The sequence below is a fragment of the Cygnus olor genome, chromosome 5 (genome assembly GCF_009769625.2).
Source record: "Cygnus olor isolate bCygOlo1 chromosome 5, bCygOlo1.pri.v2, whole genome shotgun sequence".
Classification (NCBI taxonomy): Eukaryota; Metazoa; Chordata; class Aves; order Anseriformes; family Anatidae; genus Cygnus; species Cygnus olor.
Window position 1 is genome coordinate 34,909,096 of NC_049173.1, and position 22,346 is coordinate 34,931,441.

At 37.1% G+C, this 22,346-nt stretch overlaps 1 protein-coding gene across 4 annotated transcripts in view; it reads left to right on the forward strand.

The window, feature by feature from the left end:
* STARD9 (StAR related lipid transfer domain containing 9) overlaps positions 1-22,346 on the forward strand; it is a 105,521-nt gene that overhangs the window by 56,639 nt on the left and 26,536 nt on the right. For 2 of the 4 annotated variants that reach the window (XM_040557358.1, XM_040557357.1), the window contains exons 9-21: positions 1,244-1,316; positions 2,228-2,295; positions 3,550-3,647; positions 3,859-4,059; positions 4,460-4,557; positions 6,263-6,340; positions 7,191-7,265; positions 7,990-8,169; positions 12,173-12,224; positions 13,130-13,267; positions 14,165-14,247; positions 15,308-15,411; positions 17,555-17,602. In XM_040557358.1, the coding sequence (XP_040413292.1) occupies positions 1,244-1,316; positions 2,228-2,295; positions 3,550-3,647; positions 3,859-4,059; positions 4,460-4,557; positions 6,263-6,340; positions 7,191-7,265; positions 7,990-8,169; positions 12,173-12,224; positions 13,130-13,267; positions 14,165-14,247; positions 15,308-15,411; positions 17,555-17,602 (1,296 nt within the window). Of the gene's footprint in view, positions 1-1,243; positions 1,317-2,227; positions 2,296-3,549; positions 3,648-3,858; positions 4,060-4,459; positions 4,558-6,262; positions 6,341-7,190; positions 7,266-7,989; positions 8,170-12,172; positions 12,225-13,129; positions 13,268-14,164; positions 14,248-15,307; positions 15,412-17,554; positions 17,603-17,626; positions 20,356-22,346 lie in introns of those variants that run through there. The other 2 variants (XM_040557360.1, XM_040557359.1) reach the window with 1 other exon arrangement.

Here is a 22,346-nt window from a genome sequence, read left to right on the forward strand (position 1 = left end):
TTCTCTGCCCCTTGTAGGACTGTTTGGTGTTTTCTGCCCTTTACCTAATTGTTCGTCTTCCTCCTCCAAGACCTTGGAAATTAGTTCACCACCTTCTGCTTCCTCAGTTTAGGCTCATTTATAGTTATGATGCATTAGACTGCTTGTAGCTTTTGGCAGTGCCTGGTCACATGTCTGTGAAGTTGTAGAAAGCAGGGAGCAACAGGTAACAAACAGAGTTCTGCTTTTGGCCTCCTGTGGTAGGCACACAGCTGCTGTGCTCTACTGCAGTTTATTTTTGCAGTACTCTTATAACTGGGCTCAAAACAAAGACATGGTCCCATAGTCATTTTTTCCGCTACTAAAAGTACCTGCTCTTGTCAATGGTAAGATGAACAAAACTGATGCTGAAGGCTGCACATGTAACTGATAATCAATAATGAGTAATTTTGTATTCAAGAGAAACTCCAAGAGTGACAAAGGAAAGGATCTGTGACCTGGCTTCAGCTCTAGGCAAAACCTTTCTTTGGGTTTGTCCAAACAAGGACAAGAAGGACAAGAAAACAAGAACTTCAAGGAAAGTGGAATTTCCAGAAGTTTGTTACAGAGTGGAAGAGTGCCACTGATGCTCCTCCTCCTGCATCTGGTACCTGCTAGCCAGAATGCATGGGTCAGAGGGATAGAGCCTGAGGTCTAACCTGTCCATATGGGAAAGGCAAGCAAGTGCTACGCAAGTGAATCACAATATTCATTTGGTACTTGTAGGCTTGCTAATCTCACTGGGCTCTTCCAATGGTATAAAACTGCTGCAACAGCCCTGTGACAGAGGAAATACTCAAAAGTAGTGTAGGAAGCTTTTTGGTTCCTTTGAAGGGTTAAGAAATAAAAATGAGAACAATATGGAGAAAAAAGTATTGGGCCAGCACATTCAGTGATGTCTGGGGTGAGCTGTGTGAGGCTATGGCTGTCTGTACTTCTTTGCTGTGTTCTACCCTAGTGCAACCCCTTACGCCTGTACTGCAAGACACTTTGGGATATTTCTTCAGAGTGGTGCTGGAGGGCTAAACCACCTTTAACTTCACTGTTGGTTTCTATCCATCAGGTCCTGTGTCACTCCGTGTGATCAGATCCAAGAATGCAGCATACCATATTATCAAATCTTCACATTCCTTCATCTGCATCAACTCTGCTCTGTTTATTTGTGCTTTGTCTGAATACAGGGAAATAAGCCTTATGTAATTGAATGGTATACTCTTCTTTCTAGAATCACAGCAGCTACACATATCCACAATGCCAGCAGCAGATCCCATGCTATCTTCACCATCCACTATACTCAGGTTAGCTAAAAATAATCCAACTTCCTTTTCACTCTAAAAAAGCATTGTTCAATGTGTTGAGCATTGTTTAGCTGTCACTGTTTTGTACTGTTTGTAATAATCTCGGTGGAAACTGTTACTGATTTCCTTTGGATCACACTGCAGATGTATTACCCTTCCTACACTGCCTGATGTGTTAAGTGTTTACGGAAGTATTCTTGTTTCTTTATGCAAGCTTATAACTAGCAGTGATGCCTAAGACTTGCTGTAAAAAGAAATGTTTAAAGCTTTACCCAGCCCTTTGAAATGCATTATGCCTTGTTAGGATGCTGTGAAAATGGTCTGTGGATATGTTTGAGGTTGTTTTGTCGCACTCATTTAGGATCCTTAACTGAAGTATATGCAGCATTAGTTTAATGCCAAAGTTTTGTATCTATCCAGCATTTCAGATGTGCTCATCTCTTCAGCATTTGGCATCCAGTCCTCTCAGAGACAATGCACCCTTTCTCTGGAGGAATTATATCCTTCTCTGGCAGGGAAGTCTTTCAGTTATCCAATAGACCTTTTCTATCTCACACTTCTAACATCCTGTAATCACAGAACATTTGGGGATATTTTTCAGTAGTTTCACAAGAGACCTTTGGAATACATTAGTGGAAAATAACTGTGCAAGATCTACGAGAAAGGCTTTCACAGTTGCTAGGCGGTAAAGTTTTTTGTTTTTCAAGAGGAAATCCGTGTAAGAGGGTAGTTTCTCTGTCAGCTCAGAAAGATGTTGAGCTAATGGTTTGAACATGGCCAGTGAGTCAAGGTCACAAAGAAAGGCAGTGAGAGAGTCAGAAGTGCAAATCAATTTCAAACAAAAGAGGGCACCTATTTTATTGTCAATGAATTAGGAGGAATAATCTTCCTTATTTATGTTTTTTCTTCAGGCTATATTAGAGAACAATCTCCCCTCTGAAATTGCAAGCAAGATCAACTTAGTGGACCTTGCAGGCAGGTAATAATAATACACCAAATGGCAAAAAGATAACTTTATCTGAAGAGGCTGTAGTACTGCGTTAAAATATGAAATTTAATATTTTAAAACTTCAGTAACACAACAGTAAGTCCATCTTTTGTATATGGTAACAAGGAATATTGAGCTAATATTGTCTCTGTCATCCATTCTTCTTAATTGGGTACTGGATTTCATTGGGGAAATAAATTCCTGTGTCCTAAGGTCCAATACTGTGCTGTTTCAAACATTTAATGTAATTCCACTTAACCCTGTATTCTTTTTAAGTTTTTTTGTTTTGTTTTGTTTTGTTTTTTCCTAGTAGCTATTAATGGAATTACCAGGTCTGAGCTTGAAAAGAGAAAAAATGAATATATTTTTTATGGCTGCCTAGCATGGGATAATATTCTTATCTTTCTACTTAGGTTGTTTGTGTTTCAGAAGCTCCTAAGTCTCTGATCTTAGTTATACTTTTCAATGAGGAACAGGGGGGAATGGTTTTAAATTGGAAGAGGGGGAGATTTAGATGAGGTGTAAGGAGGAAATTCTTTACTGAGAGGATAGTGAAGCACTTGAACAGGTTGCCCAGAGAAGTTGTGGATGCCCCATCCTTGGAAGTGTTCAAGGCTGGGTTGGATGGGGTGTTGAGCAACCTGATCCAGTGGGAGGTGTCCCTGCCCATGGCAGGGGCGTGGGAACTAGGTGATCTTTAAGGTCCCTTCCAACCTAAGCCCCATTCTATGATGTGCTTCTATGATACCATACATGTGGTTATGCTGGATGTGACAGAGAACATTAGGATAGAAATTGTGCTGAAGAGTTGTAGAGCAGTTGGAAAACATGACATTTTTCCTTCTCAAGAATGTAAATCCCCATGCACATCTGAGCAGAGAAAGTAGTAATAAGGGGATGTATAGATTTTTGCACTGAGCCCATAAGGGTTGTGTAACGTATGTTGTCTTTTAGTTGGAACCCCTGCTAAACTTTGGTAGCCCAGTTCAGGCTTGAATTTATGTTCTGGTGGGTCTTAATCAGCATTTTGTTCCAGTGGCCTTTTCTGATGGTTGTTTGGACTTCAGAACCAGAGAGCAATATTTCACGTGAAGTGTTCAAAATGTGTTTTTTTAATTGTACACTTTGCTATTTCTGTTTTCTTGTGTGTAAGGAAAATGCGTGATGCTTTCACGTTGATTGTGTGTTAATACTTAAACATTTTTATTTGGTTTGCATTGTCTTTCCCATGCTTGTGTGCTTCAGTGAAAGAGCTGATCCCAGCTACTGTAAAGATCGAATTACAGAAGGTGCCAATATTAATAAGTCATTGGTTACACTTGGAATTGTCATCTCCACTTTAGGTAAGCGCACAGTAGTTCTTTATATTCAAGGGTAGTGATAAAAGCGTAGGACTCACCACAATGTGCTACATCTTAATCTTTACATTTACAATCAAAAGCTGAACAGAACAGCTGTGTGGCTTCATAAACTGTAATGACATTTAAGAAAATTAAATAGTCATGACAGAAAAAGATAACTCATTTCCTGAGCTCTGTTGCATTTCTCCTTCAGCACAAAATTCACAGATGTTCAGCAGCTGTCAGAGCATAAACACCCTAACAAGCGAAGGGGAGAGCAATCATTTGGACAGCCCTTCCACAGGCAGTGTCAGTGGGACCAGACGGCCGGCTTACATCCCGTACCGTGACTCCATCCTCACCTGGCTTTTGAAGGACAGTCTGGGGGGCAACTCCAAGACCATTATGATTGCCAGTGAGTTTGATTCCTTTTCACTGTTATCATTTTGCACTACATTACTCCCCTGAAATACATCTCTTTTGAGGTGCAAAGTCAGCTATATCACTTAGAGTCTGACCTTGTAAAGATTTTAATAAATATTTCACAGGATACATCAGGAAATAAAAAGGTGTGCTGATTGTTCATGAAGTTAAGCATTGGACTCTTTCCAATGTCATAGTTTTGATTTAATGTGATTTACTCACTTATAAATACAAATTTGAAAAGTCATTTTCTGTGAGCTTGATGAATCCGTAAGGATATTTGGGTTTTGTTTTATAAAGAAGTCAAACTGAAAAACATCCAAATTTTTGAAGTGTTTGCTTAAACTGATTGCTTCTTTTAAATAAAATCATTGTTTGCTTTCTATCTGTAGCTATTTCTCCTGCCAGCTCCAGCTACAACGAGACCATGAGTACCTTGAGATATGCTTCAAATGCCAAAAATATTATTAACAAGCCCAGAGTAAATGAGGTGAGGCCTTGAGTTCCGCTTTTCATTCTTGTTCAGTTTTGTTGTGTGTATTATTTAAGCTTTGTTGTGTGTATTATTTAAGCTTTATTCAATATACCTATTCTCTGAATAAAATTCATACCTCTCTCTCATGTTAGCTGGAGCTAAATGGGAGACTGGGTATTACAGAAATGATTTGATTCCTTGCAGCTTATATAATTTAGAATTTCACACCTTTTTTACGTTCTTCATATCTATCCCATCATTTTCCATCTTTCTTCCCTGTGAATAGTTGTGACATGCATGTTCACCCTATGTCTTTATCCTAAATATTGTTGGAGTTACAAATCCCTTACATTGTTCACGACTATTTAATGTATTAATACAAATGTGTAACGTTACAGCCCTTCCTTCAAGCATTTTAAAGGAACAATGCTAAGGTTGCAGAGTCAAGAGTTCAAAAATTTTGCCAGGCTTAAGGTAGCCTATGTAGTCTCAATTTGTCTTCTTTGCAGTACACAACATGATGAAGCTTTTAAATACATGGGAAGAAGTTTTGCCACAGAACCATAGCTTCATTCTTTGCACAGAATATCCAGGGGTGAACTCTGACTGTATGGTAAATGCATCTCTTTGATTGTGCAGGAGTCCTACACAGGCTGCACAAGTTAAAAGGTGGCAGGGTGTTAAAGGAAGAGTCTGATGCTGCCTTGGAGAACAGAATGCTGTCTCTGCCCCTGTGTGACTCAACCAACCTTGTACATTTACTACACTAAAATTCTTTAGGGCTGTGTTTTCTAAAAGCATTATCCTGTATTTTTTCTGTATACCATGAATTTCAAAGACATGACTTCTGTGCAGAAGTTCTATTTGTTCAGCTTCCTGAGTTAGACTCTGTTTCCATTCTCTGTTTAAGGAGTGCCTTATAACTAGTTTTTAGTCAGCACTAGTAGCAGTAATAGTCTGCTTTTCACAGCAGTAATCTCAACTCTGACAGGCCACATGCGAGTAAATACGTTCCTCCTGGATCAGCCTCTTGTTTCGTAGAGTCTCTCAGCCTCCCAGCTTGTTTCCCCACTGCTTTCACACAATCTGTACTAGCCCCTTAACTCCATCCCTTCAGGTAGCTGCCTTCTTCCCCTCACAGCAAACTGAACCAAGTCAAATTGTCACTGGCAGCATAGAGACAATTATCCTGAACTGTCTGCAAAAAGCTCATTTCCATCAACTGCCTATGCAGCGATACTTACTCTGAAAGTGAGGGAAACGCCTCCACACAAGCAGGCAGGAACTACTTTGCAAATCAGTTTTAAGGTTTTTTAATACTGTGGTTGGAGATGTTCTGACTTAGTCTCCTGTAGGTTGATTTTCTCCTATGCATGACAGAAACAACAATGTTTTCTGATGTGTTGGGGCAGTTTTGAAAATACATGCATAAAAATACTGATGTGTCTAGCTATTATTGATGGGAATAAATATTAAGGCAAATCTGTGTTCAAAAAAGATTTGGAACAAAGTTTACTGGAAAAGAAAACCTATCAAAGATGGGAAATGCTGACCTCTGAGCAGTACATCGCAGAGTCTGTAGCAGAGTAGAAGAGGGAGTATTGTTGTGAGTTTGCTTGTTCTCATCTCTTCTGGGCTCTTGGAACAGCTCTGCATTGCCTTCTTTAGCTAGAATTATTTTAACAATGGTTTTTCCAATATCTGTGTCTCAATGTTTCAGGATGCAAATGTAAGACTGATTAGAGAACTGCGAGAAGAAATTGACAGATTGAAAACTATGCTGATAAGCTTTGAACTGGTATGTAGGAACACTTCCCAGCATGAGCTTTAATGGCATTTTAGGTGGCTACAGTAACTTAGTTTCATCTAATCTGTTTATCTTTCTGTATTTATTGTATCTGGAGGAAAATTAAATAGTTTGTTATTTTAAATTAAATTAAATGTCTGCATCATTTCCTGATAATTATAAGGCTAACTGCATTTTGGATGTTTCTTCTTTTTCTGGCATTATGTTGATAATCCTGAAGTATAAGCACTTGTGTGATGATTAGAAAGGATTTCCTTGCTGTCTTTCATAGAGTTGGCTGGCTTTGTTGTGCATTGATACCAATACCTTGAAATAGAAATATTTGTTTGTAGGGATACACAAGCACCAAGACAGCCAGGTGTTAAACACTGATGTAATTTCCCTGCCAGTTTGTTGCAATCCTCTTTCCCCCAAAAATGTGAACTAGTAGATCTCAACAGTAGTTTGGAGGTTTCAGCCTGCCTGCACACTCTGATCCTCCAAAAGAGGTTACGAGTGTTTCTGAGTCTGCACAATACAGCTGGCACTCTTTATGTCGTTGCCTTTGGAATAACAACATCATCTTGGCTTTCCATGCCACAGGGAGCATGTTGTGCTGAAAGACACTGGAACCACAATCCAGGATTTATTTACACAGAAATCTCTCTGTTAATGCACTTTCACTAGTTTTCCCCCAAAACTTGCATGCAATAGTTAGAGAGGAGTAGGCAGCATTGCATGTCTATGTTTTTTGTCTTCCCTTCTCCTGAATTCACCTTGAAATCTTGGAGATTGAAACAGCATGCTTGCCAGTTGTTAATAAGGAAACCAACACAGATCTCTGTGACTGTTGTTTGTACAGAGGAATTCCAGTCCTTCTTGGAGCGATGACAGGGATGGAAATCTGACCGAGCTGGTTCTTCAGAATGAGATGAAGGTGTGTATGATCTACATGCTGCTGTAACCCTCTTACATTCCACAGGACTGGGAGGGATAGCATTGCCACAGTTCTGAAATAACAGTGAAAATGTGTTTGCTCTAATCCTTTCATGTTTGCTCTGAATATGTAGGAATTTGCTATCTTTAATGCATGCTGCACGCTCTCTAGGAATTCGTGGTGAGTCTCTTGTGTCCCTAATGGGATGCTGTCCATTGCATATTACTAAGTCTGCACAATCTTATTTCTTGTTTGAAAACTGTCTAAGTATATCACAGTAATTTCATGATATGACTCCTTTGTCTTCCAAGTTTAAACTCCTCCAATTTATTTAAAGGAAATTATTGCACAGTCACCAAATTACTGTGAAGATTTAGTCATCAGTGATGTGGAGAGGTTTTGGAGATCTTGGTTTTAAGATTTGCTTAAGCTTCTCAGGACAGGAAAAATAAGTAGTTAGCGTCATCATACATCTTTCAGATATTTTGGGAATGAGTATTCAGTGTGTTAGCCTGCTTCACTAGGTAGCAGCACAGGTTTAACTTATTTTTGTTGCCACAGAAATGTTCTACAATTAGAATTACACCTGCACTGCAACTGGTGAAAAAAATTTACATACAGTAACTGGAAAACTGTGCTGATTTTTTTTCCAAAGAAATTTATGTATGAGAAAAATTCAACTACTTATTAAATGAAGGAGTTTTTCCTCCTGTTCTCATTTAAGATTGAGCAACTGACCAAAGACTGGACAAGTAAGTGGATGGACAGGAAGGCCATCATGGAAGAATACAGTGTGGACATCAACAAAGAAAAAGCTGGAGTAACAATAGATTCCAGTTTACCTCATCTAATGGCCATGGATGATGATATCCTCAGCACAGGAGTGGTGCTGTATCATCTCAGGGTGAGATAATGTCACTTGTCTTGTTTTTCCTTTAAATTTAAAAACATGTTTTATTTGGCGGAAAAAAAAAATGGAATTATGGTTAAGGTGACTTTACAACAACAGCTAACAAAAACAAAGGCCACAATTCACAAAAAGAACAAATACATAGGTGAAAGGAGAACAGTATCAGAAAAGGACAGATGAAAATGGAGGAGGCAGACAAGAATTCACATGTGGAGTAATAAGTTCACCTCCTGTGAATGCCTGTGCAAACTATTTGATAATGTGTGGTAAGCAAAGTGAAATACCCTAATTCAGAACTAGTAGATTGTTCATAAAGCATGAGGACTGGTATGGATCTGTATAAAGGTAAAGGATGGTGCTTAAAGTGTACCAGATTTATTGGTCTAGATTTTAGTAGGTACTTGTATACTTGAGACTGGAATATTTGTATATTTGTAGATCAAGTACAAAGGTAACCTTTGACTAGACCAGTTTGGCAGTGACTTCTGTTTATTGCTATTTTCACTTTATCAGGTGCACCAAGTAGATTCCAGGTGTGTAGCATGAATGCTACTTACTTGTAATCCTATTTGAGTGGATATTTTCCAGGGTCAGGTGGAAGTCCTGGCTTCATAGAAAATGCTTTGCTGTGTAGCTGCTCATTTAAGGAATTGTTATCACTAAGAAATTTTCATAGCATCACATGTGTATTACTCTGGGTTGTGGCTTAAGATGTGAGGGCCAGGTCAGCTAGTTTCAGGGGATTTTTTTAGTCAGGGCTAAGTAAGGGCTAAGCTGGGCTTAATTTTTTTTTTTTTTTGATGTTTAAATGAATGGAAGTTACCAAAATATTGATGCTGTTTTAACATAAAAAGAATGATGGATGGGCACCTATTCAGAGATGCACTCATTAGCAAACAATGTATTAAATGAAGTTGTCTTGTGAAATTGATCTTGTTGTGGATCTGTCTACTAGTAAAATATCTTAATCCAAATCTAGGTTCTATGCCACTTGATACAGTTTTGGGATGTTGTATTTTTTTTCCTCTTAAAAAGCAGCAACAGATATTTGAAACAGAAATCACGCTATTCTTTATTATGTTAAAAGAGAAACCTTACGAATTTATCTTATGTCAGCACAAAGAAATTGTACCAGGTAATAATTAGGAACCAAATAATAACATCTTGCACTGATCAACATGCTTAAAATTTACTACTCCATCCTACATTAACACGAAATATTAGTTTAAAGTAACGGCTACAATTTAAATGTTTTTCCATTATGTGTCAGTGTGGAAACAGTAAATATTTTCACATAGTAATTTTAACAACACCTAAAGTAATTTAAAGATACTAATTTTAATGGATAAGCCTAGTTTGAAGAGTCACCTTCCGAAGTCATTAGCCAGTGTCTCTGTCAGACTAACATCTGTCTCCTCTTTCTTTGCTCCTAGATGCTGCCTTTTCTTTTCTTTGTGCTTTGCATCTTTTAGACTCTGGTGTCTATTACCTTCATCTCATCAGCAAGAAGGTAAAACACTAGCAGTTCCTTACATATTAGGACTTTAATGTATTACAGCACTTTACTTTGTACTTCTAGAGAGAAGCAGCCTTCAGATCATGTAAAGCAGACATTGTGTTACTCTTTTATTCTCTTGTTATTCCATAATGTTAATTCCATTAATCAATGCTGTGCTGGTGCTTAATGAACCTTTCTTTCTTAGCTTCTATTTCTTTTTTCCGGCTTTCATTAACAAAAATAAGTATTTTTCCTGTCGCCTAACTGACCTTAATAATAAGGATTTGTTGGTATCGTTTTAGATGATTTCCTCTTTTTTCCACAAACTTTTCTGTAAATTAGAGTACTCCAAAAACTGAAGGGGGGAAGTAATCTCCCTCTTTATGCTTCTCTAATGTGATTTGGGAATTCCACCCTTAGTCAGGAAACACTGCCAGAAGAGAGAAACAACATAAAATTACTTGCAGATATGAAGATGTACCTCAGTATGTTAAGGTGAAGTTATGCAGTCATTTGTTCTGAAACATCTGTCTTTCAATTTTTTAGGTAGAATATTCGATATTAATTAGGAAAGAGTATGAGTATTTAAATTATTAGCTCAGATAATAGCATTTGAAAAGATAACTTGAAATGGGTCTTGTGTATGGCTAGTTCTGCTTTGTTTTTGTCTTTAACGAGTTAGTTTGCTTGCATGCTATCTTCACCCTTGCTCTCAGCTGCAATTTTCATTTGTACCTAATCTCATCCAGATTCATTCCACTAATTGGGATGCATTTAACTATTGTGAATTTCATGAGCAACCATAATTATGCTTTTCTGAATTACCAAAAGGTTATTTCAGCATATTGGAAAAAAGTTTTATAGGGTGTTATAATAACTGTCTCCTTCCTTAGTCAATAAGATAATTGATGAAGAAGTGTTCTGGGAGTTAATTTACTTCTCTTTGTGTAAAATATGTGGTGCTAGCTCACTTGGTTTTGTGAGGTGAGTCAAAAGCCAAATGGTTCATAAGCTTTCTGTAAGTTGTGGCCAAGGCAGGTGTCTATTTTGTGGTTCAGTCCGCTGACTGTTAAGCTGACATGTATCTTGATAATTACCCCAAAGCAGGGGCATTGGGCACAATGCAGCCTTCAGCTTCTCCAGCAAGGGAGGAGGTCTCAGCAGGGTTTGCAGCAGAAGGCTCTGTTAGTTGGCTCAGTTCCCCACTGTTTAGAGACCCAAGCTCTGTAAGGAGCTGAAAGGTAATTCTTCCCTTCCCCTCAAATGCAAGAAATGAGTATGATTTACCCATAATTACCTATAACTGCATCATCCTCCCTTTTCCCAGTCTTGAGGCTTCAATGATTACTTCTTACTTATTTTTAAATCTAGGCTACAATATGCTTGGAGCAGAAAGCATATTCAGTTTATTCTCATAAGAATATAAAAATCAAGTAGCTTAATGACCATAATTAATTGTAATATTACTTGCAGAGTTGCCACTAAAATTGTTTCAGAGTGCATACAATAATCAGTTTATAACAATCGAGTATAGTATCTCTTCAGGCCTGGGAAATGGTCTTGCTGTGTTTTCCTGAGGAGAAAGATAGAACCAGTAATGTAACATAATAGACAAGTGGTAAATTCATTGTCTTTACTGGTAGTATGTTCTCATAGAATTGATTAAATGACACTGTTCTATTGATATTTGCACTGTACCTTAAGAATACTGTCTCCCTCCCATCACTGGCCGATAATGTGGTTTTGATCTGCTTTTCTTAAGATTTTTGTTCCTGGGTGGTCCTTTTCTGTGAAGTTATTTAATGTTCAAGTTTAGGAACATGTCCATATGCCATAATCACCAGGAAGACTTTTTATAAATGTCATTTATGTGTTGGAAAAAAGTTCACCTTTAGGTAGTTACTTTGAAGAATTCACATTCTCTGACATGGTTGCCTTGTTAAATAGGAATTCAGTTACTTTTATATCTTGATTTTTATTATGAAAAAAAATAATTAACTGAGTAGTCATTTTGTGACTTCTTTCTTCATGCATGAGTACTTATTTTTAAAAAGAATTATCTCATTTCTGCAAACAACAAATCTCAGTGTAAAAGCTCAAAGCATCAGGACGTGTTCACATTCAAAATATTTGTCACGAGCACATTCCAGAAATCGTCCTCTGAGGGTTACCCCATCTACTGGATTAGTAACAGAAGCTGACGTAGCTGCAGGATAAGAAGTAATTGCATTCCTATGGGGGTCGGTAGGATGAAGTACTACAAAGTAGTTTCTACAGTTTGCTCTAAACAGTCCAAACATTCAGAAGTGATATATTTCAAGTATTTGCTAAGTTTCTGTACATCTAATCCTCATATAGAATTAAGGATATATTCTTTTATTTATTTATTATATATATATATATATATATATATATATATATATATATATGCTTTTTTAATCCCTATATAGAATTCGTCTTCAGTAACTGACTTTTATATTAGTTGTTTTCTTGTTTTAGGAAGGAACAACCAAAATTGGAAGGAGTGATTCAGACCAAGATCAAGACATTGGTAAGAGAATGATATTACAGATTATTTTATGATATGGTCAGTTCAAAGCAAGTGGTTTACATTTGTTTGTGTAATAGCTAGGTAATGTTTCTTTTTGTCATCTGTCTTTATAGAAGAAGGTAAGGAGAGAAGAATAATTACATAAGTTGGCTAAAATCTTTGTTATTTTTTGTTGCTGTCTGAAGTAAAAAAAAAAAAATCAATGAAAGGGATGGAAGTCTCTGTAGAATTTTATTTATGCTTGTGAAATGCTGTGTTAGAGTTTAGAAATGTCGGTGTCCAACATCCAAATCCTGGTATGTTCTGTCATAAACTAATGGCGCAGGTCATCAGGGTACATTCAAAATGTTTTTAACTCTCCTTGGGCACAGATTATTTTACATATAAAATCTAAACAATTCAGAATATTTATTATTTCATTTCATTTTTAGCCTTAATTTAAACAGAATCTGAAGAGCTACAAATGATACTAGAGTGTGAAACTTTCTACAGAAATTGGAAAATCTGGAATCTCTGCATTGGTTAATTCTACTAAGTTTGGCTGTTTGATTATTTTCTTCCAATGGATTACCAAAATATAAATGATGAATGCCATAATAGCAATAAGGAAATTCAGCACAATAGAAGAATTTGTGCTTCAGCTTACAAGTCAGAAAGTAGCTTATAGTTTTCCAGAACTGGAAATACTTTGAAAGAGAATTCCAGTTTCAGTCAAGTTTTTTTCTGTTATTTGGTACTGGGCTAACAAAGACAACAATTTGCAGCTCTCGTTCTGCAAGTGAAATAGTCCTTTGAGGTATGAAGTATGCAGTCATAGGGTAAAACTGCGTGGTACTGCATTCTGAGGAAAACAGTGTGAACCCAACTCCTTCAACAGATGAAATAAAAAGAACTATACATTGTAGTTTTGCAGGGGCGTTGGATTGAAAAAGACCATTGTGTGATAGACAACATCTGTGGGATTGTAACCTTACGACCAGTTCAGGGGGCACACTGCACTGTGAACGGATGCGAAGTCACTGGATCATGTCGTCTGTCACAAGGTAAGGCTTGCTTTTTCTATGAGTGATGCATTGTAATCAACCTATTTCTGGCGTTTAGAGATAACAATTTACCAAGCTTATTCAACTCTGAGAAATGCATCTTTCAGTTTCCTACAGCTGCCTAGCACCGCAAGGTTTGACCTATAGCTGTAGCTTCCAGGCTGGTACAAGCAAATGAACCTACCCACAGAAAGCAAAAATGAAGACAAAGGTGAAGGCATATTAAGATGCCTTTTGGCAGCAGTAGTCTGTATCATTCTGAAAAGTGAAGATCTGTAGTCAGAGGTAGTGCTGTGGAAAGTAGTGGAGATTGGCTCCAAGCCAGCAGATCTCTGGCTGGTTTTAGGGCAATTATGTTATATGATTGAAATGACCTCCAGAACTAGCCATTGAGTCATAGGATATGGTGAATAAGCTCAGCTGAAATCAGGCTCCCATATTTTTTGGTTGTTTAAAAAAATAATAAAAAAAGCTAGTTACTGAAATCTTGGATTGATCTGGATTCTTAAAGAGCTAGTATCAAAACAAGTTTCCAGCAATGTATTCATTAGGTTTTTTGTACAAAGTCATGCTGGTCTTTAGTATGAACAGGGAATTTACTGTTATGTGGATTTGCAGAGGTCCCCAAGATTAGTTTGTTTGGATGCTGTCATTACAGAATGATAGCTGTGATGTTCCATAGTGGCAAATTTTAAAAATAGTCCTCTGCTCTGTGACTGTCAGAAAGTGGTTGGTCAGAATATCTTCTTTTTTTTTTTTTTTTCTTTAACAGGCTATTCTATAGTGGTTTGAATACACAGTAGTTTGTACACAGCAGTTTAGAAACCTATACATTTAGGGCACTAACTGCTTCATGCATTGTGTCTCTGCAGATTTCTAATTAATTTTTGTTTACAGGGGCCCTGGTTGTCCTTGGCAAGTCTCATAAGTTTAGATTCAATCACCCAGCAGAAGCTGCTGTCTTAAGGCAAAGAAGATCAGTAAGTTCTGAGGATTTGTATTTCTCTGTCCTAATTCTTTATTGATTTTCCCTGTTATTTTCCATCTTAAAAGCCAGCCTGGGGTAGATAATATTTCTTGATGTCGTCATATTCGCTTGTTTCATTTCCTCCATCTAATGGTCTGTAATGACACTAAACCTTTTGTGGGAGGATACTATTGCTTCTTTCAGATGTGCTTAGCAAACGGTGATGCAGATCCCCTGAATAATTCAGTGTTTCCTATTTCTAGTCATGACGAAAAGTGGGATTGAAACAGAAGGGCAGACGGCTGCAATGAAAAGACCAATTAAGAGTCTTTCCACATTTGATAATTTTCTTAATTATCCTCTATATACTGTCATTTCACCATCCTAAATGATGTTTACTATCAGAAATGGAAAATTTACAGGATTAACTGCTTGAGTGTTGTTAGCCCTGAAAGCTTTTAATTGTTACATACATCAGAAATAGATGAAATATTTCTTGATACGTTGATCACAGGAACTAACTACTGCAGGATGTTATTTGGTCAGCTATTTTAATAATGTTTCAAAAAATAAAAATAAAACATAGTTCTTAAAAAGACTGTCCTACATAGCTCAAAAAGCTACCTTAAGGAATGTATGCTTTCTGATTTAGGATATAACCATTTTAACAACTGATATTGGCAAGAAACTTCCTTTTAAAACAGATTTTCACATGGTAACATTTAGTACTTTCTTCTCAACTGTCCTTTTGTACTCACCTTTGTAGTTGAAATACGGGCTTACTTTCCATTTGCTTTCATCCTTTATTTCTTGATTAATATAACATGCAGTACATTAAAACAGAGCTACAAAAAGAAGTGTACTCAGTAACAAATTAATAGTTTTGCAAATTACTAAAGACTAAGCAGAACCGTGTGATTGTAAGTTCACGTGAGAGAGATTATTATGCATATCCTGGATATTATACAGCATTGCATACAGCAGTAAGCAGCAACAGTGTTATTGCTAAGTTGAAAGTTCCTAGGCTGCTGTGATATTTTTTTCTTCCTGTTCTTGTGTTATGTGTTTTGTAGATTAATGATATCCCACCCATTCTGAGCTGTAGAACTTTGGACTGGCTCAACTTGGATGGAGGTTGCACCCATTCTCCTCATTATATCCTTTCTTCCCTTGAAAAGTAAGTTTAAAAAAAAAAAAGAAAAAGAAAAAGAACAAAAGTTTTTCTCTTTTGGGACAATGTCTGAGGACAGGACTTTAATTAGACAAAACTGATTTGTATTTAAAATAAGTCCCATCACGTTTCCAACTGTTCAAAATCAAATAAAAGTGTCCAGGAAAAGGCATTAGCCAACTGATTAATTTTGAAATATTATGATATTCCAGCAATAAACTTCAAAATTATTTATTGATGCACAATGAATATCGATGCTCAATCAAGAAAATGCCTTGGTCAAGACTGTCAGGCAGCCTTAATTCAGTACACTTCCACATCTGCGTTATAGCTGTTTTGATTTACAAGCTAATCTATAACTTTTGCAATATTATTACTTCAGTGCACAGAATGGACTTCTCTAGTTATGAATCAGGATTTAGCCAACATAATTATCAGTTCAGTTTCCCTGCTAACTGTTGTGAAAATCAGAAGATCTTTTTGCTCGTAAATTCCCTGCAGCTCAGGTCCATATTGAGCCCTTCATCTCAGAGGGCCGTTGTGATTCTCTTTTGTTTTTTAAAACTGAGCAGTAAATAAGGCATAGACTGCTTCCAAAGTGTTGAAGAGCTGCTCATATCCACAATGTCTAATGTATGCTTTTAATGAGAGAGGCTTCCTGAAAAAGGAGAGGGTTGGTGTAAAGAAGACAGTGATTAATGTATATCAGGGAAATGAGTTAAGATACCTCCTGTGTTTCAGCTTGTAACATTAACAGAATATAGGAGAACTAAATGTAATTGGGTTCTTTTTCTCTTTTAATTCCTCTCAGCCTGGCACATTCAATTGACCTGTCAAAGGCAAGAAACAGCCATCTTCTCATTCATATCTGTTGATAGTTCTGCTTCTTGCTAGACTGTTTTGGTGTGGTTACATACTGGGAATCTTCTTGCTCTTTCTGGGGGAAGAATCTCATGTTATTTTTATAAGCATAAAATGTTTTCCCTGTTTTTGAACATCTCTTCACCCTAGTGTTCAAGTGGCTTGCTTTCCACCTTGGGTAGTGTGTTTCTATGTGCTCTCTTTAACATGTCTGATCTCTGCATTTGTTTTTTGATTTGCTGCAGTGGTACCTTTCTAGAAGATGGTATTTGAAGTTTATTCGTTTACTGACTTACATTTTACACACATCAATGCTATTATTTTCTTTGGAAAAAATGATGAAGAATTTAAGTCATTTTCTAATGACTGTCAGAATTAGATACCGCATTGCTCATTACATGAATTTAGACATCAGAAGTGGAGCATTTATTATAGAACTTCGGTCCTAGAAAAACATGCAGAAATCCGAAAGTGTTGTGAACAGTTTAGCATAGCATTGCACTAGATTTTGCCTTTTTTAACTTGATGGGACTGAAGAACATTTCAGATTGTATTGATCAGTTTTTTAATCATTTGGTCAGGACTTAAAAATATTAGGTAATGTAACACTATGCTCAGACTTAGCCAGAGTGTTTCAAATGATTACTTCAATGAAAATGAGAAGCATAATGGTATTGCATTCACACCACTTTGACAAATGTCTATCTGTTAGAGAAATAAGCTATAGACAATGTCTAAAAAATAGTTGTCTTTCAGTTGATATATCCATTGGTCTTTTTTTTTCCCTTGACTAATTTTTTAGCAAATGTAAACGGAATTGATCTACTCGTTCTTCTCTTACAATAACCAGTAAGCCTGTCTTTCTGTCCAGACAAGTAGTTCTGCTTATGGAGCTAGTTATGAGCAAGACATCTAGCCTAAAATCTGTAATATGAGAATAAAATGAGGTCACCTAAAATGTCTAGGTTTTGCAAAGAAGAGTCAATATCAAGTACTAAAAGGTGTGTCTGAGGTACTTTGAACACTAATATAGCACTGAATGGACTACAAGGAGTGCTTATTTGCTGAAACAGTATAAATAAATAAAATTCCACCTAGTATTTCACACACATGCACGCACCCGCACATTTAGTATTTCATATATGCTTTACCAGCTGCTAGCAGCCTGTATCTCAGAGCATTCCTCCACTGAAAAATATAACATCATCTCTGTGTTTAATAGTCTTCAATGAAGTTCTTTTGCCTTCTGTTTGAATCTCTTTGTAATTTCCTATTTTTATTTTTACAGTCAAAAATGTACAAACTGTAAAGAAAACAAATGTTCTCCTGAAATAAGGTAAGAAAACTATTTAAAGCGATGTGTCTAAATCATGCTGATTTTTTTCGCCCTTCTAGCTTTGCCTTTCTTCTGTGCTACACTGGCTTCCTCCAGAAGAAGCAAACTAGGCTCCAAAATTTAATTTGACTTTATCATGTTGAAACAAGAATCTGTACTTGCAGCTGAATTACAAGCAAGTCTCTGCAACCATGTTCTTTTTTCATACTCTATCTTGTGCAAATAGTTTGCACATTTGTTGCACGTGTAATCTGTATTTTGAAATCACAACTGCAGTGGGATTTACTATAAATCTGATGTCAGTGGTAAGTATTGTGTTTACCCATTAGTATATCAAAAATTCCTTAGACAAATTGGTTTCTCTACTGTTGAGAAGAAAATAGCTTTATGTAAGAGTCCAAACAAGAAATTCCTAGTGCAGAATGTGGTCAATTTATGCAAAGAGGCATGGCAACTGCACACAAAAATCATTCCGAAATTGTTGAGCTTCCATGCATTTGAATACTCTTTAATCAGGAACTGACGGTATTTTGCTTTCTTCTGGAATTTTTATTTCAGAACATATCGACATATACATTATCATAATCATTAGTTATAATCTCATTTCTTGTGCTGTCAGTATGATTACATTATTTTTCTCATCTGCTTTCATTAGGTTGAATTGTCTGTTCAAGCTCTAATTTTATATTAAAATATTTTCAGAAATGAGAGAGGGAACACATTTTTACCATTGAACCCAATTATTAAAACTGTAAACATGAAACTTTATTTGAAAAGAGGTAGAGGTCAATGTACTTGTTACTTGGCTACTTGTTCATATTCCCTACACAAAAGAGCCCAGCATTTCATGTTTCTGATGCTTATTGGAGGCCAGCAAACACATGGAAGGCTTGAGACTGGCAACAATCATATGACAGCATCACCACACATAAGTAGATAATGAGGTTCTTGCTCCTGTTGTTGCCTTAATACCGTACTGCATATAACTGTAAACTCTATTTCTGTTCTCTTGCTAGTCTGATTTTAAAAAAAACATACAACAGGAGTAGTTCCATTAGAGTCCAGGGATAGAGCAGCACACAGAATGAATTGTAGCTGCTTGGAACATGTTTAAGGTTTCTCCCTGAAAATACCAAGACCCAAAACAAAACGTCTTTTAAGAATGTAGGAAATTCTACGGGATTAGAAAGGAAAAAGTATCCATAGATAAGGCATCTGATACTGGAGAACACAACAGCTAATGTGGTACAGTGCAGCTAGTCCAACTAGTATTTGTAAAAATACTTTGTGTTCTTACTAACAGCTATCACTTGAGAATTTCAAAGTGCTGTACAAATACAAGTTAAAGAAGGCTTTTGCAACCCTTGAAAGATCCCCCAAATATTTCACTAAACAATTACACTGTCATATTAGTATGTCACTACGTCAATTACAGCAGCTCCAGAACTTAGAGCAAAAGGGTGATTTAGCAGGGGCATTAACTAATTCTATATATAACTGAAATCGTAAGGGGTAGCCTGTGATAGATTGTAGTTACAGCTGAACTGGAATTTAGCAATGCAGCAGTGACCTTTACCGGAGTGTGCGTCTGTGTCTTGTGCCTGTGATTCCTTGCCAAAGAGAGGTCTGTTTTAGAAGTGTATTTAAAGGACTGCCTTAACCAAGTCATTGCCTTACTGTTGTTTTGTTTTGGGGTTTAAGCAAAGAAAAAAGGAGGTTTTGATTTTTGTTTTCGTGGAAAAGCTAAAAACCAAACAAATAAAACCCATAAGCAAACGAGCTAATCAAAAATCTGAATGATATTTTGCCTGATGGTGACTGCCCTGAATGGGATTCTTCTGTGTACGTATTTCTGAAGGTCCCTTACGTCCAAAGGTTTCTGACTCTGCTGGATGTTTTTACTGATTTCTGGTTTCCACTTCTGCCCCTCACCCCCCAAATTTTGCTTTGAATTGTGCGAGTGGCATTGCTTCACAGCTCCTGCATCATTTTTCCCTTTGCTTTAGGGAAGAGAAGGGAGAGGTTTGAGCCTCAGTGCTAGGCAGAAGCAGATGTACTCAGTCTCCTCTGCTGGTCCCGTGCAGCTGCGTGCTGTGATGCTCTGAGACCCTGCGGGAAGGGCCCCGGATCGGACGCGTGTGGAAAGGGGGAGGATGGAGCAAGGCGGGGGAATATATATCAGTGGATAGGCTTGTAACCCTGACTTGTGATTGCTCACAATGCTGGGATTTGCAAACATGCAAAAGGTCTTGCCAACATCTTTTTTTTTTTTTTTTCTTTTCCCCTCTGCTTTATTAACTCTTCTTCCCCTGGAAAAAAAAATCATTAGTAAAAGAAAAATGGACTTCAATACTAGGCAGACAGAAGGACTGGGATGCTAACTTGACTGATGTTTTCTTTAGGGAAAAATGACAAATCACAGCTCTTAGGAAGTGTTCCTTGCTTTTTATTTTTTTCACTTGAGTTTCTCTATCTGAGCCTGAAGATTTTGTTGCAGAAAGCATTCTGCCTCACCACAGAGCTATTGCTGCCATAGTTACTGAAAACTGCATTATGCTGTAGGAGCCGCCAGCCTCTGCATCAGCAGTAGAAGTGTTTGGGGAAGAGGGGAGGAGAATTGCACAATAGGATCCCGGAGAGCTGACGACAAAACAGGCTGGAAAAAATGTGGATTTACAGATGGTTCATTTAGCATGCGTCATGCAAACTTTGTGGAGAGAAAAATGAGATGGAAAAACAATCCAGCAATATTGGTATAATATAATATTTTTTTCTCAGTAATTTGTTATATTTATTTTCAGGTTGTTATCTTGCTGTTGTAATTTTAATTGCTATTTCAAAAGGTTTACTTGGAGGAGGGGTAACTGTTGACACTTCTTGCTGCATTTGGTACACCTAGAAATCTGCATGCTTTTATGAAATTTTATGCAGGGTTGCTTTTTTCATATGCTGTATGCCAGAGTATACCGGTCCTGTGAAACCAAGATTTTATGTATGTCTCAATGTCTACAGAAACGAAGCTGTTCGTCTTACATTTGTCCCGAGGTTATGTTATTTCCTGCTATAACTGTACTGAACGCAGTTTGCTTTTATGGGAAGGAAGGAACATACGCAATAGCAGAAATTGATCTGTGCTTGATTCCTGTATCATAGGATTTCTGTATTTCAAATATTAATTTAATAGTACATCTTATTTAAGGCATTCTAGATGAAAGAAATGAGTGATTTTGTCCACCTATTTCAGAGTGGCTATATTCTTATGTTAATTGAATTGATATTTGTTTTTAGTTTAATCATTCAAATATGTGCTATAAAAACTGTTCTTTACATTGCCTACTAGGTGATTTAGCCACTAAGTGTGTGTGAATGTTATTTTCTTTTGGGGGCCATTGTCACCTCCTTTTTGAGTTTAATTTGTGGTGGTATTTCTACAAAGTAGCAAGGATGTGTTGACATGACATAGCATGTTCAAAGGTAGAAAGGGAGCATTCTCAATTTATGTTCTTGGTTTCAGCAGTTTCTGTGAGAGACAGATCTGTACCCCAAACCAGTCAGTAAGCTCACAACCGGAGGGAAAAAATTCCATCTTGTACCATAATGCCTGTGTTATGTAAGCGGCTGTGCATCAATTTTCATTATCTTTTTCTTCCACTTGAGAAAACCATCTTAAGAAGCGACTTTGTAAAAAGCTGTTGGATGTTCAGTCTCTGTATTCAGGTATTCAGAGTTGTCCCTACCACCCTGCCTGGCTGTTGTTTTGTACTATTAAAAATTAGGAGATGAGGCAAAGAGGCACTGAAATAGCAGCAGAACTGCAATTTGTATATATACCTTCAGCAGCAGTGGGACAATCCACCTACCTTTTATTACAGAAACTTCAACCTTAGAGAGAGAATCATTCCATCCAGCTACCTCACCAAAACATGGCAGTAATAATATGGTAATGGTTGCTGTGATGTGTTTCTTTTCCAAGATTTAAAGTGAAGTATGGCCGTGCCTCTGTACTCTTGGCTTGTATGGGGTGTAGTCATAGTATGGAGCTGTTAGCAATAACATTAGTTTGGCCAGCGTCTGCTCTATGTGCAAACACACATGCCTGTTGGAAAGGATCTTACAGTTTCACGTCAGATCAACAAAAAGCTATTACCCCATACATGAGGGAATATACTAGTGCTGCTGAGAACAGCAAACACCACACTTCCGTGTCCATTGTTTGCAATGCTTATTCCCTGATTCATTATAATGGCTGTGGGATGTTTTCCACATTGTTGGAAAGTATGGGAAGAGCTTGTTACTCTCTCCCACCTGTAAATAGGTGTTAGCTAACTGCCCCCACGAGCATTTTGAGGTCTTATGATTGAAATGCAGCATTGAGTTTTCACGTACTTAGAAGTTCTGCTTTTCAATTTGTAAGCAGTTTGAATTATGATATGATGACTGCGAGCAAAAACTCAGGTTAAGAACAGAAGATGTTTTTGTAAAGGAAATTTTATGTAGTTTTAGTAAACAGATGCAGAACAAGAATTCTTTGTCTACTGTTCAGTAGACAAACTCCGCTTTTCAGCCTTATTGGCAACGACTTACTCTGTTTCCTCAATCTCCTACAGAATGCTGCTGATAATGTTAAATGAATAGAAATCAGCTCTTCTAATACTCGGCTTTCTAATATTTGATAAGGTTAATGGATTCTCCTCACTTCTCTTGGATGAATGTATTTTGCTTCTTTCACATGTGTCTCAGACTA